The sequence below is a fragment of the Morone saxatilis genome, unplaced genomic scaffold (assembly GCF_004916995.1).
Source record: "Morone saxatilis isolate NCDOM2014 unplaced genomic scaffold, NCSU_SB_2.0 Contig17, whole genome shotgun sequence".
Lineage (NCBI taxonomy): Eukaryota > Metazoa > Chordata > Actinopteri > Moronidae > Morone > Morone saxatilis.
The window spans coordinates 15,029,797-15,046,416 of record NW_023339729.1 but is presented as its reverse complement, the minus strand read 5'-3'; the positions used below and the strand labels follow the sequence as shown (position 1 = coordinate 15,046,416).

General features: G+C 41.6%; 1 protein-coding gene across 1 annotated transcript in view; it reads right to left on the bottom strand.

The window, feature by feature from the left end:
* Nucleotides 1-16,620, bottom strand: part of pcdh7a (protocadherin 7a) — a 38,339-nt gene continuing 21,719 nt past the window's right edge. Inside the window, exons 4-5 of the mRNA XM_035660447.1 lie at nt 5,864-6,065; nt 1-4,244 (exon numbers count right to left, since the gene is read on the bottom strand). Coding sequence (XP_035516340.1) covers nt 3,706-4,244; nt 5,864-6,065 — 741 coding nt within the window. The 3' untranslated portion in view covers nt 1-3,705. The remainder of the gene's footprint in view (nt 4,245-5,863; nt 6,066-16,620) is intronic.

Below are 16,620 nucleotides of genomic sequence, written 5' to 3'. Positions count from 1 at the left end.
GAGTGTTTAAAGTTTTTAATGTCAAAGTCAAACTTTTACATGATTCATCTTCGTACCAAACCATTCGTCAACAGCTCCTCTTCTTCCTCGTCATAGCAAACGCAATTAGTTCATTATGTAATTACAGGAAGGGAGCAGCAAAAAACAGAGCCAGCCCCATCATAAAAGAAAACAAAGAAAAGGAAAAAAAACAAAACATTTTTTTCTCATTTTTTCTCAAGTGCAGATTTGAAGACCTTAAGAAGCATGCCATTGTCTGTTATGGTTTCCAGTTGTCTGTTCTACAGTGTAGTTTTATCTGTACATGGCTATAAGGGTAACAGCACGAGGGGGATGACAGGTACATAATGTGCGCTGAAGTGTCTGTTTTTAAAAATGTCTTGATTAGTGGGTGATAGATCTCAGACGTTACGCTCTTCTCTGTCTGTCTCCCCTCTCTGTTTTGCAGAAGACTGAAACATATTCATGTTTAAACGTGCAGTATAAAAAAGATACACACCCACACAGATTCATGTACAGCAAGTTCTCTTAAATCCCAGTGGGAGAGCTTGAAAGGTGCCATAATGGAACTGCCTTAAAACAGCAGTTTGAAGCAATATCTGCCACTTTGAAGAGGCAAGGCTGTGTCAAGAGTCTCTTTCCAAAACTGACAAACTGGACTTCAGTTCTTCAAGACCTTTCTGCCGTCCAAGGGATTGAGACACACTTATCTCAACTCTTTCTCCCAGAGGAAGAGCATATGTCCTTCTGTCTCTCAGTGTATGTACCCTGTTGTGATTGTTTTCACCAATCCCTTTTTAATGTGAACTCTCCGTGAACAGATTAACTCCATGTGTTGGGCCTTGAGTTTCGTTACATCCTCAGCACAGTCCATCAATAACAGAGCTCTGTAAACAGCCATGTTGGGGATTTGGGGGTAATGAAGGCTTAGAGAGTAAGTACATCAGTGGTCTAAAACAAGCTAAAGGGGGTCAATCACAGAGTTGTGAAGTTGAAGGTATATACAGGTGTACAAAATGTAATCAAACACATACTGTAGGATACCCATTTCTCAGCCTGATTAATTTACATATCCTCTACTGTAATTTTACATTGTAAAATTAATGTAGAGGACATGGCACATACTACTTTACTGCTTCCACACATTGAGTTATCTTTCAGTGAGGGGACAGTCAAGCAGCAACAGTGTATGGGTTTGTGTGTGGCCAAAACCACAAGTTAGTTAAAAAGATAAACACCGTCACACGTCTTACCTGAGTGTTTTGTTCTCCTTTCTGACTAACTCTATGCTCTACAAGGATCTATGAACTTAATTGTGGCACATCCTTAACAAGCAAGTGTCCTTCGCCTCATCTGATCCAAAACAGCCAGAAAATGAAGAGACACACTTACTGGCATTTACCAGCAGTGTTACATTCGCCTATCCAGACGTTAATGAGATCAGTGCAGATCAAGGGAGGAGAAGAGAGAAGAAAAGAAACTCATTAAGACCACAGGGACGACCTAACCCTATTATCCCTATCACACCACTGAACCACACACTGATGATGGGAATTAAGATGTGCTGGCCTCGATCCACACCCACTCTTCAGCCCAGTGCAGTAGAGTGTGTCTGGAGTCGTGCTGTAGCTGCTGGGAAGGACGAATGTGAAGGAGTCTGTTATCTGTGAGGTTCAGCACAGCAGTATGGGCGTGTTCAGGTCGGCACTGTGTGGTGAAAAGGGTGCAGCAGAACTCTGCGCTCCCACTACATTGTGTTCTTTTTTGTTACAGCCTGCGGCACCCTTCGTGCCAACTCCGGGACGTGGAAACTGATAGAAAGGCCCAAGGTTACCCCAAAGTTGCACAACAATAAAGAAGGAACAGTGTAATCCACTGAAGCTAACTCCCTTGCTGCCATCATTATCTCCATTTCCCCTGTAAGCACACACATATAGTACAGATGTATCCAAATAGGCGTGGTATCCAAAAAGGCGTGTGGTTTAAAAAAGAGAAAAAAGTTAGCATTGTCTTTCTTTCATGCAGTCCTTTTTTCTTTTCCTTTTTTTCTTACAGAAATTTGGTTTTTCTATGAGTCCTACTTACAGTATGCAGAATATCTTATATTCTCACATTGTCTTATCATTACATACAGTAGATGTCATGTCTGAAATTCCCTTTAATGTAGCCTCACACATCAGTCAGAGAGATGAGTAATTATTTAAATACAATTCATGTTTAAATACTGGCTGGAGAGGAGCAGGCAAAATGCTACAGCTAGTTCAATGACAGGAAATATGTTAAAAAATTATGATTAAGAGCACATACACACATAGTGCATACGAATTGCGCACATCCTAAAAATGGGTTTGTGTTTCTACTTATGTTTTAATATGCTGTATGTGTGTGTGTGTGTGTGTGCTTAATGTTTTCTGTATGAAAGTTAATGCAAATTATTATATACTTTATGTTACACGGCCACTGAATCATGTCATAAACTGTGGCCCTATGCATGTTCACATTCTGTAAATGCACTGTATGAGTTTGTGTTTACATGCTTAGGTCTGTGTGTGTAAGTGCGTGCATGCGTGCATGTGTATATGTGTGTGCATGTATGTCAAGAACATTTATGATACATGAACACTGTTAGGATACTGCAGATATGTAGCTACCTCAGCACCTCAGTCTACTCTGAAACGGTGGACCCCAGCAGAGAGATAACACTGCTGTTTTATCAAATACACACATACAATATATACATACAGACTGGGTGTGAAGGCAAAATAATAAACATATTTTCACACACGCTGGAATACTGTGGCACTACTGACACTCTATGAGAACATTGTGTTCTGAATGGTTACATTTGATTAATGTAAAAAAAGTCTGTCTTTTCACATTGTTGCAATTTGTTCTGAATCATTTATGTTTTTTAAGAACGATACCTGATTTTTGAGATCAGCACATTTTTTTCCTACCGTGTAACTGTACAGTGACCACTGTCACTCTGTTGGTGCTTTGATACTCTGTTTATGACTTGTTAAGATTTTCACAGGATTAGCAGTTTGATTGGTTAATATCCCCATCTTGTGTTACGATAAGAGTTGATTAGGCATTAGAAAGTTGATCGGTTGATTGATTCCAAATAACTCAATCAAAGACCCGTTACTGCTTTTTGTCTATTTTGACTGGATACGATCTCAGTGGGTTTTTTTTTCAGCAGATTGTTCACAAGTTGAGTCCAAATCTTGTTTGCTGCAGCCTCAGTGAAAGTTTTTTTGTGTATGATGTACTGAGGCATTTATAGCATCAGTTTTTACTCAGTCTCAAACTCTCTCTTCTTCAGACAGATCCCTCTGTGGTAGAGGGTCAGGCATGCATTGGATTCAGGTAAAAAGAAGAGATGAAGTTGTCCTCCTCCACATGGACATAATAAGATCTTTGCCTGTAGGCAACTTTCACTAGTAGTTAAAAAAAGACTTTTTTTAGACAGTACTCCTGGTCAGAGCTCCCCAAAGAGTTGATCCATCACTTGCTTAAGTTTAAGTGCCTATAAATATTAGTCAGAATCCAAAAGTTCCAATTTGATATACAGCTTTTCTGACATTTTCACATCTTTACAGGTTTAAGAGGCCTTCCAAACTAATGACCCACCAGATAAGTCTTAACCCTCCCCTTTTTCAGAAAAGGGAGCAGTGTGGTGATGATTGCTCCATTGCAAGGCTGTCACAGGTAGACCTCGCGGCGTGACAACGTGAGGCAGGACGTGGTCTTGTAGTCCCCTCCTGTCCGCGTCAGTGGTATGACCTCAGGTGGGTTCTGGCCTTCTCCTCCTTCCTCCTCTTGCTGGCGCCTCCCGAAGCCTGCGCTGCTAAATGTGTCATAGGATGCAGAAGTCATCTTGCGGTTCAGGAGGTTACGGTTGTGATCGCCCATGTTCCTATTGCGGTCTCCTCTACCCAGGGTGCCGAGAGGATCCCCGTTGGCTAAGGGTAATCTTTGACCTTCTCCGCCGACAACCACCCCAGGTTCTGAGCTCCCCGCACTGCCAGCGCTCTCGCTGTCACTCTCATGGTCGTTACCACGGAGATTGTTGTTATCGTCTCCGGGGGCGAAGGTGGAGAGCCGTGGGGGATCGCTGCCGTGGCGCTGACGCTGGCGAGGTGAAGGGCGGACTGGCATCCAACAAGTGTCAGAGTGACCAAACTCATCACATTCCCTGGTACACTTTCCTGTCAGAGCTACATCTGGCAGCTGTCTGGCATCTAAACACACAAAAGAGACAAAAAAGAGAAAACAAATGAAATTTTTGCTGCCTTAATTTGATTGTTTCAAGTAGAGACAGTGACAGGAAATATAGGGAGAGAAGGGTGTGATATGCACCAATCAGAACTGAATTGGGGATGCTGCCATTGTATGTGTTCTTACAACTAGGCCACCAGGACGTCCCAAGAAGAGACAATTAAACAAGAAAAGAAAGCAGATGGATAGAGTTTAATAGGAAGGAAGACAAGAACAATGGGTAAAGAAAACACGACAAAGGTTATAAGGGAGGGAACGGAAGGAAGAAAGAAAAATGCTGCTTGAGCAAAATGGAAATTGCTGACTTCAAAAGAACGTTTAAAAAAATCCTAGCTGTGCTCAGCATTACATAAAGTGTGAAAGGTGAGTTCAAAACAAACAACTATTAAGGCAAAAGAGATAATAAGCAGACATTTGAATGACAAATATACATTTCTTTACATGTAAGGACAAGCTTAAATTACATATCAGTCCTATTAAATCCCATGAGCGATAGGTTCAAAAGGTTAGTGAGGCCACCTGAGACTGATAAAGTGTCAAAGGCTATGGCCATTATCTATGTAAGCCAGTTATTTATTAATCAATAATGCAATAATGTTAAATGCAGACAGGACCTATAATAATGATAGATTAGGTAAATGTGACTTTCCTGCCAATTAGAGAAACTGTGCCGGTGTCGTGTTACAGATAGTCTAAGGTAACGTAATACATTCCATACACTAATCTAATAATGAGCAATTGAAATCAGCACAGTTATTCACTGTTTGATTTTTTAAAATTCTACTTTACTTGAATTAAATACCAGAAGTTACTTATTTTTGTTGCATCCTGAAGACTAATTCCAGTTTTGTCTCCTACGTGCAGCAGCAGCAGCAGCAACAGCAGGAAATTCATGTGAAACTAACAAACTAACAAACAAGCACATAATTATACAGTATAATTATAAGCAACGCAATAAATTCTCTGTTCAATTCCTCTCTCCAACTGACCGTGAAAAAAAAAAAAATTCTTAAAACACCACACAATCCTCAAGATTTCACATGTTGGTGAAAAGCAGCATTGAAACCACAAGTCTTTCACCAAAGTCATAGTGACCTTGGTATGCTGCTGCTGTTCCAGCTCTGGCGTTACCATATACAGAGGAAAGAGGAAAGAAAAGCCTTTTCTGCCTCGACAAAGAGCCGGTAGAAAAAGGTAAAAATACAATTTTGTTGGTGAAAGGGAAGACTTGGGCTGCTGATTGATGGCAAGGCCATGGAGGACCCTTTGGGACAACATACTGCTACACATTAACTTTTCTAAAAAGCTCTTCACATAACACACATACGCACACAGGACAATTGCTTCATTCTATAAAACATATTCCTGAGACCTTGACCGCAGGTGCCTGAGTGTGTGTACACACTGAGTGTGTGTCTAATCAGAACCTTTACAGAAAATAGCCTTGAGAGACAAAACGTGGAATTAAATGTATCTTGGTCTCTTGATTGCAATTCTGAAAGAGTTCAACACATTTTATTGGCTGTTGACTGTATGATTTGTGTGTGTGTGTGTGTGTGTGTGTGTGTTTGGCTGCTCTGACCATTCTCCACATGCTCCTCTTCTCCCACACTGCCCTCTGGTGTGGTCCTCTCGTAGCCTTCCTCGGGCAGCGGAAGGGCTCCCAGCCGCGGCCCTGATGAACTCTTGCTGCTCGGCGTCTCAGAGTCCTCCAGGCCACTGTCATAGCAACCGCCGTCCTGGGGCTGGCTGACTACCGAGAAGGTCACACGGCGAAGGGTCCCCTGCAGGGAACATACACACACAATATGGGATTAATCATCCAGGATTCCTAATCTGAGATTCTAAATCTGGGGATTAGGCTGGTGGGCAGGGGTCTGCAAAGACATATTGAGATTATCTGATCGTGTTCGCCTTGATTATGAGCTTAGCTGCTACAATGCAGGGTAATAGTCATCAACCAATCACGCCGTCTTTCAAAGTTTTCAGTTGGCTTTTAATCCCAGTTTAGATTAATGCTGCTGGACATGGCTGATGTTTACAAACCTCTGGCCTGCCTGAAGACATTTATTTTTCATCTGGAATAGATCCCAGTAGTCCACTCTCAAAAACACCTACTTGGTGCTCTACTGAAATAAGTGAAGAATGTTAAATGATAAGTCGAGTGACCAGTAACATATAAATGTCTTAATGTCAACAAACTCTGTTGAAAAAATAAAATCAGCAAAGCAATGAAGTTTTGTCCGTGTATCCAGAGCCTGATATAGCTCCATAAGGATCACACATCAATGCACCAATTGCAATGGGTGACATGTTCCTTTAACAAATAAAATGGTCACTGTGGTTTATTTTAAATCCAACTTCATCGTCCTGCTGTGCATACAGGATAGTTTGTGTGTATAAATACACACTAGCTGACCAAATGTGTATTAATTCGTAGCTGAAAATTATAACCAACAGAAACGCAATTTACTCCTGTTTGAGTGTGGATAGTTGAAAACTACTAGAGGCAGATTAATGCATTGTTGGTTTTGGTCTTTTCATTGGATTTGTAAACAATAAGGCTAAGATAATTTTTATTTTTTACCCTTCAGCTTGCAAAATCATTTCACTTATTATGTTTGTGTTGTTTTGCCTTTTCTTGTTCTACTGATACCATACCGTTTGAAATGGCTGCTTGCTTTCATTTTTTATTTTTCACATTGGCCCCACTATGTTGAAATTAATTGGAATCTGAATAATAAATAAAGAAGCACCCCCTCTGTTTGTACACTGCACCCATCACTGTCAACAGACACACATACACACACTGTGTGTGTGTCACAGGCCATCTAGCAGCAATGACAAATCTCCCAATCCTGCAGTGGAAGTGGTGGTGATTCAGTAACGACTCACATCATTCACTCAAACTGAGCATCACACCTGCTGCTATTTCAACACACAAATCACCCCAGTCTAGTTAGCAGACTCGTTTTCACTTTGGAGAGAAAAAAAGAAAAGAAAAAAAAAAGACTGTAATAAGTCCATGCTGAGAGAATATCAGAGAGAGTTAAATGACTCCGTCTGGCCTGAAGGGATCACTCTGCACCAGGAAGCCCATTTCTATACAACACCCCTCCTATCTCCCCTCGTACTCATTTATCTGCTCGCAAAATTACATCGCTTTCAATTTAGATCTGCTTTGAAACACGCAGCGTATAGAGAGGAAGTGAGGGAACAGAGGGAAGACGCAGATTAGGGCGGAAAAACTTGAGCTCGGAACGTCGCCTCAGGATAATCTGGAGGGAAACTGATGGACGGCTGGCATAAAAGCCTAAACTGAACTAATTCTTCTTTTTCCTCCAAACACCCAAAAGAAAAGGGGAACATTTGAACATTTCACCCCATGAACATGCTTAGACAAGAAGAGACGGGAAGACAGCAAAATTAATTAAGCAGAAGTGGGAAATTAACTGAGCACTTGTTTCTTCTGCCATTTCTTACCAAGGCTTAGATGAAAGAGGGAGAAAGTAACTCAGAGAGCAGGGATGGCGAGCACAGGCAACACAGAGGAAGAGGAAGAGATATTAGAGTCTATTGGAAAAGCGGCAGTTCTTGGAATCTCAGTGGCTTCATCTTAACTCTCCACAGAGTGCAATGTATTTTTAGAGCGTTAGTTCACATGAAGCAGTCCAACCTCTTTTTCCACTCGTTCAGACTAGGGGCAATGGCACAGTGAAGAAAAGTGGGTGAAAACGTATACAGGGCTGCGTATAAGGAGCCAGAGAGGGCATGGGTAAGGATCATTTCTGTTTTCTTGTGTGATCTCACCATAATAAGTTTGTTTTTTGAGATCAGTGATGTCGACATCACAAATAATTCTTCTATTTCTTGACTTAATAGGCTGTCAAAAGTGTTTTCTTAGGATCATAGAATAATAATAACTCAACATCATGGCAGAATGTTTTTTCATGATCACAGAATAAATATTTCATGATAATTATTTCTGATCACAAACAACAAGAGAAATAATTTCTCTATGCACATGTCCTCTCCAGCTTCTTTCTGTTCAGAGAAACAATATGAAACAGGAAGAAAATGAGATTACTGTGGAGTTGTTGATTATTGTTAGCCCCGTTCTGTGAGTCTCATGTATCGCCATTACATTTGACTCACAGAGCTATGAATCCATTTAATAAAACAAAAACAAAGGAGACCATTTCACAAAACGTGCTGCTGTTCCGAAGCTTTTCCCAGGATCCTTAAGGACTCTGGTAACCATTTGGAACAAAAAATATCCCATATTTTGCACAATCATTTTTAACCTGTTTCCAAAGTTGCACCCCTTTCTCCTAATCCAAACAAACATGATGACATATCTGCAAATATATTAGTATGCACTGATATTACTTTCCAATATTTCTTGTTTCAATGCAAAATAACATCTTAATATTTCACTTGTTTTAGTGCTGCTAAAGACAACTAAGTCTCCAGCCATGCTCGCAGCTCTGTGACACTGTGAGGCTGAGGCACAGCTGAGGCTGATGGGGATGTTAGTTTTGCAGGTAGGCAGGTTAGTCATAAAGTATTGGACAGATTAAAATGTTGACCGGATGATTACACTAAAAGTTCACTAAACTTTCAACTACTGGAAAAAACGGCGGGTCACCAAAGTCAGTAGGATTCATCTTCAAGTTGTTGAGATATTTCTGGTCCAAATTGTCTGGATCAAAGTGGTGATAGACCATCATTGTTATCGCTGAGTATTTATTTTTCTAAATAGTGGATGGATTACTAGGATTACTGTATGAATGTAGAAATCCAGTTTGCACCACAGGGCGGGACTTTACTGACAGACAAGGAGTGAGTTACTGCTATTGGAGGCCTGGTGCTGGTTGCTCTCTCTGTGTGTGTGTTCTATTACAGAATTCATCTGTTCAGCCATGATTCCATCTAATTCAATTTCCCTCTAACCCTCTTTCTGTCCAGAGCTGCCCCCTTTCATTTCTTCATCCTGATAATTTTATTTTCTTTTTCTCTCCTCTGTCTTTCCTTCTTTTGGCCGATCCTGCAGCCAACTCTTTTCACAGCTGTAAAGGAAGGATCCTTTCTCTGTTCCTCCCTCCCACTTTGTTCAACCCCTCCCCCCTCTCCTCCTCCATCCCTTCTTCTCTTGCCAGTCAGCTTTATGATGTGGCGATCGATGATGTGTCCTTGACCTCGTTATGAGTCCCTCTCCTCTTCCCCACAGCAGGCTTTATTGACCCATAACTCCTCTACACTCCCTAACCCCCTTTTTTTCCCTATTTTTCTCTCATCCTCTGTCTTCTGTATCTCAAAGTCTTTTGCTCGTTGACAAACCTGTCGTCTTTTCTTTTGCCAAATCCCATTTTTGGCACCTTTAGTAATTAAATTCTACTAAGTATACACTCTACACATTCTTCCCTGGTCCGTCTGGCTTTTAACCCCCCCCAAAAAATAAAAAAATGGCTTTATTCATTTCTACTACCCATTGTAACATTTTCAGTCAATATGGTCTTTTTAAAGCTTTCTCCTTTGCTCATACCATAAATGTATCTCTTTTTATTTCCTGTCTGCTTTACCAGCTTCTACCTTTCTCTAAAAAAACTCTCTGTGCCCAAGCACCCCCTTGATGTTTCCAACCTGACCCACAATGCACAAAGCATGTTTGTGTGTGTATGTGTGTGTATGTGTACGCGCGCATGCTTTCTATTGTTTGGCTGAGCAAATGCAATAAAGGCTGATTACTACATATCCCAAATATCTACTGAATCTCGACACACATTTATGCACACACACATCTTTGAGCACACACACACAAACAACTTCGAGCACACACACACACACACATACATAGGGATGAGTTGGCTGTGGTCCAGTGTGGCCTATGAATTCATGGCTGATGGAATATTAATTGAGTTTGACGGAGGACATAAAAAACCTTCCCCTTAATCTGACACGGGCCATTACAGTTCAATACTGACATGGGAGCTTCACTCATCTGCATGGTGAGTGTGTTTGAGTGGGAGTGTTTGTGTATGTGTGTACATGTAATGCAACCGTACACGCATATGAGTATCTTGATACAGTAATGGAGTTATTTCTGGCACATCCGTGTGAATCAAACAAAGGCATGATGGGTCTGAACTCCGAATAAACTTAACCATCTGAATATTGCAGCTCTGAAGTAACTGCAGCAAAAATAAGTTCCTAATATAGCTTTGATTTCAGGGCAAACGCGTGTTGCACTGCATGTGTGTGTTTTATTGCTGTGCATGAGTGTGAGACTTTTCAAAGCCTGCAAGATGTGTTATGTCAAGCCTGCAAGAATACAAGTGTGTGTGTGGGTGCGTTTGTAGTGTGAAGAGGTGCATGTGTGTGTGTGTGTGCACAGGTTGGCTCAGTCATCAAGGTAATTAGTGTGTAAACCTCCTCGCTGTCGGTTCAAAGAGAATTAACGAGCTCTAGTTAATTAACAGTCTCCCTCTCCTTCGTTACATGTGTCTGCATATTCAACACATGCGTGTTTGCGTGTGTATGTGCAACATCTGCACATCTGACTGTGCGTGTGCGTGCGCATTTGGATGTGAGTGTGGTGTTTTTGTTTGTCTATGCCCCGCTACACTCTGGTCTGCATAATGAATTGACAGGATACGGCTTATGCATAAACCAAAACTACAAATATGGTTGTAGGACTAGAGCCACATTTCCCTTTGGCTCTCTGCTCAGTCTCATTTATGTTTGACATCATCTAGGTACGGGGGGAGAGCCACCGTGTAATGGCTGATTCTATTATTTATTAGCTTGTTACATATACATACTTTTGTTTAGTTCCTCTTTTGTACACAACAAGTATTTTGGTTATAACAACGCTGAGATTGGAGGTCAGAGTCCCACTGCACATTTGTTCATCCATTCACTACACTCTGAGTCACGTTGCAGGCAAGCAGAGTGAGGATGTCATGCATTATCCATAACTGACCACAGTGCAAAGAGCAACTGTATATCCTACTTTAAATATACCACAACAGTCAACATTCAGCGTGCTACATACAAAAAGTGAAAATGTATGATAATTTTTTGCATTAAAATATAATTAGAGTTTGACTGATAGGGCTTATTTATTGCTGATACCAGTGCTTTGAAAAAATCAATATCCACTGACAGCGTATGATAGCTTTTTTGCTCTTGAACTGATATTTGCTAGAGCGGATGTAGCCAAACAAACTGATATAGGCTGCTCAATAATTACATCAGAACTAAATAGCTCTTAAGATTTTAATTACATTAATTATGTGCTTTTTTTTCTTGCCTGCTTGCTTTTGTTTATTAAATGTAACAGACTGTGGCAGAAGGAATTCAAACGTTTTAATGACTGAGAATGAGGGATGATGTTTTCTAATATTTCACATCAGTTCCAACGCTATTAGCTAGTCTTGATCGCGTGTTGGCCAGCATCACAAGTGATGGATTATTGTGTTTGTCTTCCTTTACCCTACATCCCGCTTTTCCTTCCTGATGGTTTTGTGTTGAAGCAGGCAGACGTCGGACAGTTTTACGAGCCAAATGTCAATCAAACAGACACCTGACATCCTATTTGTAATCACTCCCTCCAGACACCTGGAATTTTCCTAATGTTGACTGAGTGGTGTAGCTTTGCATGTTAATATTCCTGCCAGTTGTCCTTCACTGGCGATTTCAGCCTGCGGACACATGATATTTGATGCTGAACGTCAGTATCTTTAAATGTGATTATTTAGGTAAGTCATTAGAAAGCTCTAGTAGGCGGGATGACCTATTGAATGGTTAGAACAACCCTGAATTTAAATAAAAATGTAAATAATTAGTTTACAAAAAACCTAATTTAATACGTGAGTAAATGTTTACAGAATATTTAGATGTAGCTTTCAGGAAACCGGATAATCAAGATATCTGATATTACATGCAAGATCAATATAACAGTCTAATATCACTATTTATATCATCAAATCATGTCACCTCATCCTGTTTCTCATAATGTGATACCTTATTTACTTCCTAAAAATAATTGAGCTGATGAAATGTCAGTCATGCATATTGCAGCTATAACTGTGCCGAATACGTAAGGTGATATTGAACTATGCTACCACAACACACAGTGAAAACTAATATTCTTCTGTTGACACCACATGGGTATGGTTCAGACTTCATATATGGAATGCTGATCAGTCAAAATGACCTTTGCTTCTGCTCTTTTGTGTTGACTCAGTTTAGAAATCATGTTGTGCTAATGCAGCCAGCAAGTGTGTATGTGCTCGTACGTTTGAGAGCGAAAGCCAGAGTTGGCATGAATAAGTGAATTCAATAACTGTGAGTTTATTTAAGTTTATTAAGATAAATATTATTGAAAAACAATGAGTTTGTATTGACTTTTTTCCCCTATTCAAATTATTGAGCCATTTTAAAGCGGGAATGCTGTCACTTTCCATGATTAAACTGCAATGTAAAGAGGCTTTGCATGGCGATACTAAGTGGATCGATTCACACTGTTGTCGAATTCATATATTCAAAGAGAAAGGTGTATGTGGCTCTACTAGGTTTCCTTGCATTTATTTTATTGTGTGCTTTTCCTCACCATACTTTACTACAGTTTTCTACCATTTTAATTGTGTTAGATTCTCTGCTGTTCCACTCCAGATGTCTTGCTTTATCATTTTAGCAGAATTTTTTTTACAAGCACCTTAAGTGTGAACTTTGGTGGTGAAAAATCACATGAATCTCGGGTGTTTTGTCTCCTCTACAACACTTATTTTCTATCGCTTTTCTTCTGTTTTATCACAGTGCCAATGGGGCCAATTAACTAAACTAAACTAAACTCTGACTAAGCGATAGAGTCAACTGGTCAAACTTCTCTTTCCTTAGGATACATTTGCTCACAAATCTCAAAAACGTTTGCTAGAAAATCTTTTTGAAACCTTTTGCTGTCAACTGTTAAGTTATGCATCAAAGGCGGCGAGGAGGAGAAACAATGAAATATGCTGACAGAAAGCATCTCGCAGGGGCTGTGTGAACAGGACAGATGTGTTAACAATTCATTTGACGATGATATATTTACACTGGTTATTTAAATATAGAAGTGATCTAAAACTGTATTCAAGACCTTGTGCTGCAACAAAGTGACGTGTGCAGAGTTGGAATGCAGTTTCCTGAGGCTATGCTTAAAAGAGCAGACGTCCTGTTTACACAGTGTACCCATTAGGTCAAGCAGACAGGTAAAGACAAGTGTTGGGAGAAGTGGGAGAGGCTATGGCCAACAGATGATGAAGTAAAACAACTGACAACGGGAATGAGCCGCAAAAAAAAAGACAAGAAAGGACCAAAAGCCTGTTAATCAGTGTGGGTGGCAGGTGACAACGCTTGGAAATGGAGACCGCGAAGAGGGACAGACTGCCAAAAGGCCTCACCGGGGACTGGTTCTGTCCATTGTCTTTTTTTTTGAAACACACCAGACTGTCCAGAAGTACGGAGAAACAAACGAATGCTGGTTTTACAGGTGAGGGCCCGGGGCGAAACTATATTCGCAAGGTGGTGATGTGCAGAAGCAGAAAATGGCTTTTGAGCAGGTTGACAAACTCGACCGGCTGCAGGGAGGGATGAAGGCAATACGAAGCGGCCATTTTCTTCGAGCTGTCTGACTCGGCAGATGCTGATGAGGAACAAAGGCGGGCCTCGGTAACCAACAACACACCACAGCTTCCAATGGCGATAACCGTAAATTCCACAAATTCAGGACAGGCACCTGCTCCGCTTCAGTGCTCACGCGTCACCGCCAGGTGTGGCACCGTAACACACACTTTACACATTTATAAACTATTGCAGACGTGTTATGTTGCATGGGACCACTCTGCAGTTAAGAAGCAATCTCCCTTTCCAGTTCTGCTTTCCCTAAATTTTTTTTTCCCTCCATATTTCTCTGTCCTCATCACCCTTTGTTCACCTCTCTCTTCATCTCATTTCCCTTTTCTCTGTGTTCTCTCCTCTTTCCCTTTATTCCTCTTATTCTGAGACCCACTTTTCCTACCCTTCCTTCTCTTTTCCTATTCTCTTCTCTTCTCTCTCTCTCTCCTCATTGCTCCCTCTAAAAGTCAGGTATGTAGAAGGTTGCTTCAGCAGTATCTGACTTATCAGCCTGATCATCTGTTGAGAGGAATATAATATCTGTGCTCATGCAGAGAGAAGAAAGAAGAGAAGGAGCAAGGAGAGACAGGGAGAAGAAGAGGAGGAAAGGGGCATCGAGTAGAGGAAAGGGCAAATGCGGCAGTAGGAAGAAGGGGGGCAAAATAAAGCGGGGAGTGTTGTGCTGGGGGGGTGATAGGAGGAGGGCAATAGAGTGGGACAAAGAGAAAAGAGTAAGACAACGGGGAGAAGAAAGAAAGACAAAAAGAGAAAGAAAGAAAAGATTACAGAAATTGAGCACTGCTTTATCAACATATACCTCCTCTGTGTCATGCTCCCTCTTTCCCCTCACACAAACACCTTCTCCTCCTCCACTTCTCTCCATCTTTTCCCTTCTGCACACACACACACATCTTCAACCACACCACCCCTACTAGCACAATAGCTTGTACTACAGCAGCCCCGCGGTACAAGGGAGAGCCTTAGCCTTGTGTCTGAGCACCAGAGAACATTAACTGCAGCAGCGAGGTCATCTGATCGGCACTATGCAGTCCCTCTATTTCCTCTCTCTCTCTCTCTCTACACTCCTTTTCACACTGCTGCAGTCTGCTGCCGGCCCCCCTGTGGCCACTAGTGGAACTACCGGCCACGCGGACTACCGGCACGCCTGTCCCGGTAAACAGTTCTCGCGCCGCACAATGTATGTATGTAATTTGCTGAGGCTCGCTGGCAATAAATCACTTTCTCTTACTGGGAGCAATTAAAGCCAAACCCTGCGGCCACTGCTAATTATCAATGCCCTAACTAGTTACTGTACGCGTGTGGGAGTGTGTCTTTTCTTTGTAGGCACGTTGTGTATGTGTATTTGTGTGCAGGTAGAGAGAGAGAGAGAGAGGGAGTGCTTCTCCGCATGCGGGTCTACTGCATCCACCACAGCTTTGTTACCATCAAGCTGTCCACTCTGGCATTGAGCTTTCTCCCTTCTCCCTCTCTCCATCTGGGCTCTCCACCCTGCAGATACACATTGAAAATCACTGACTCTATTCACAGCATTAGGCCTTTGAAATGTTTATCCTTTTGTGTAGCTGTGGCTGTCTATAGGGGGGAAAACAAAACAGAAACAAAAGCTCGTAGAGTGAGATGTAAAGCGAGGCTTACTGGACAAATGCCCCATGATTCAGATTAGCTCCTTTGTTGGTGTGTTTGTGTATGTGCTCGTGATGTTCATCGCTTTCCACTGCTAGCCTCTAAAACAGTCATCTCCTATAATATCCATGACAGGAGTCATTGTTAAGAAAGATGCAAACAGGATGGTGGCGTACAACTGGCCTTCTGTGTGCGTGTATGAGTAAGGGAGACCATACATATGTATGCCTGCTATTTAGATGGTATTTACTGCCCATTCTGTGTGTATATGTGTGTGTGTGTGTGTTTGTGTGTGTGTGTGTCGACCATTAGACTAATAGTATGCGTGTTAGGAACAGGCTTTTCCCACCCACTGCTATTGTCTATTAAGGGTGACCAGAGGAGAGTGAACAATAGCTTCACTGTGGGGGCCAGTGTATGAAAGGGTAAAAGTGAGGATGAGACTAAAGATACGTAGTCTTGCACACAAGGCTGGCGGACAGGCACACACGCACACACAGAAACACAACCTCCCTGTTGAGAGTGATTAGGAGTGCTGCTGTGAACAATAGACAGAGTCAATAAAGGACCTCAGAGACATCCGGATACAAGCGCAAGGTCTCTATCCTTCCACCCCCACCCCCACCTCCACTTCCTCCCCATATTTTTTCTTTCTCTGCATCCTGTACACTTGTACACATTCTTTTCCTCTCCACAACAACTGCTCTCTCTCTCTCTTCACTTTCCAAACTATCTGACGTATCATATCTGACCCCAGCTTGCTCTGTAGCTTTCTCATTTTGTTGCTGTCTCCATCCTGTCTCTCTTTTTTACTCTCTCTTGCATATACTCCTTTGTAGCGTCTTTTGTAAAATGGGCGGACGGGCAGAGCTGACAGAGGCTGACACGGTGGAACGCCATGAAAAACTGAAATCCATCCTGTCAGTTTAGAATCAGTGTCACTCATTTTACAAGGTTAAAGATAGCTTTGCCTAATGTGCTGTCAGACACCAACAAACACCACATAGGCCTTGCCACACATACACAAACACAAGCACA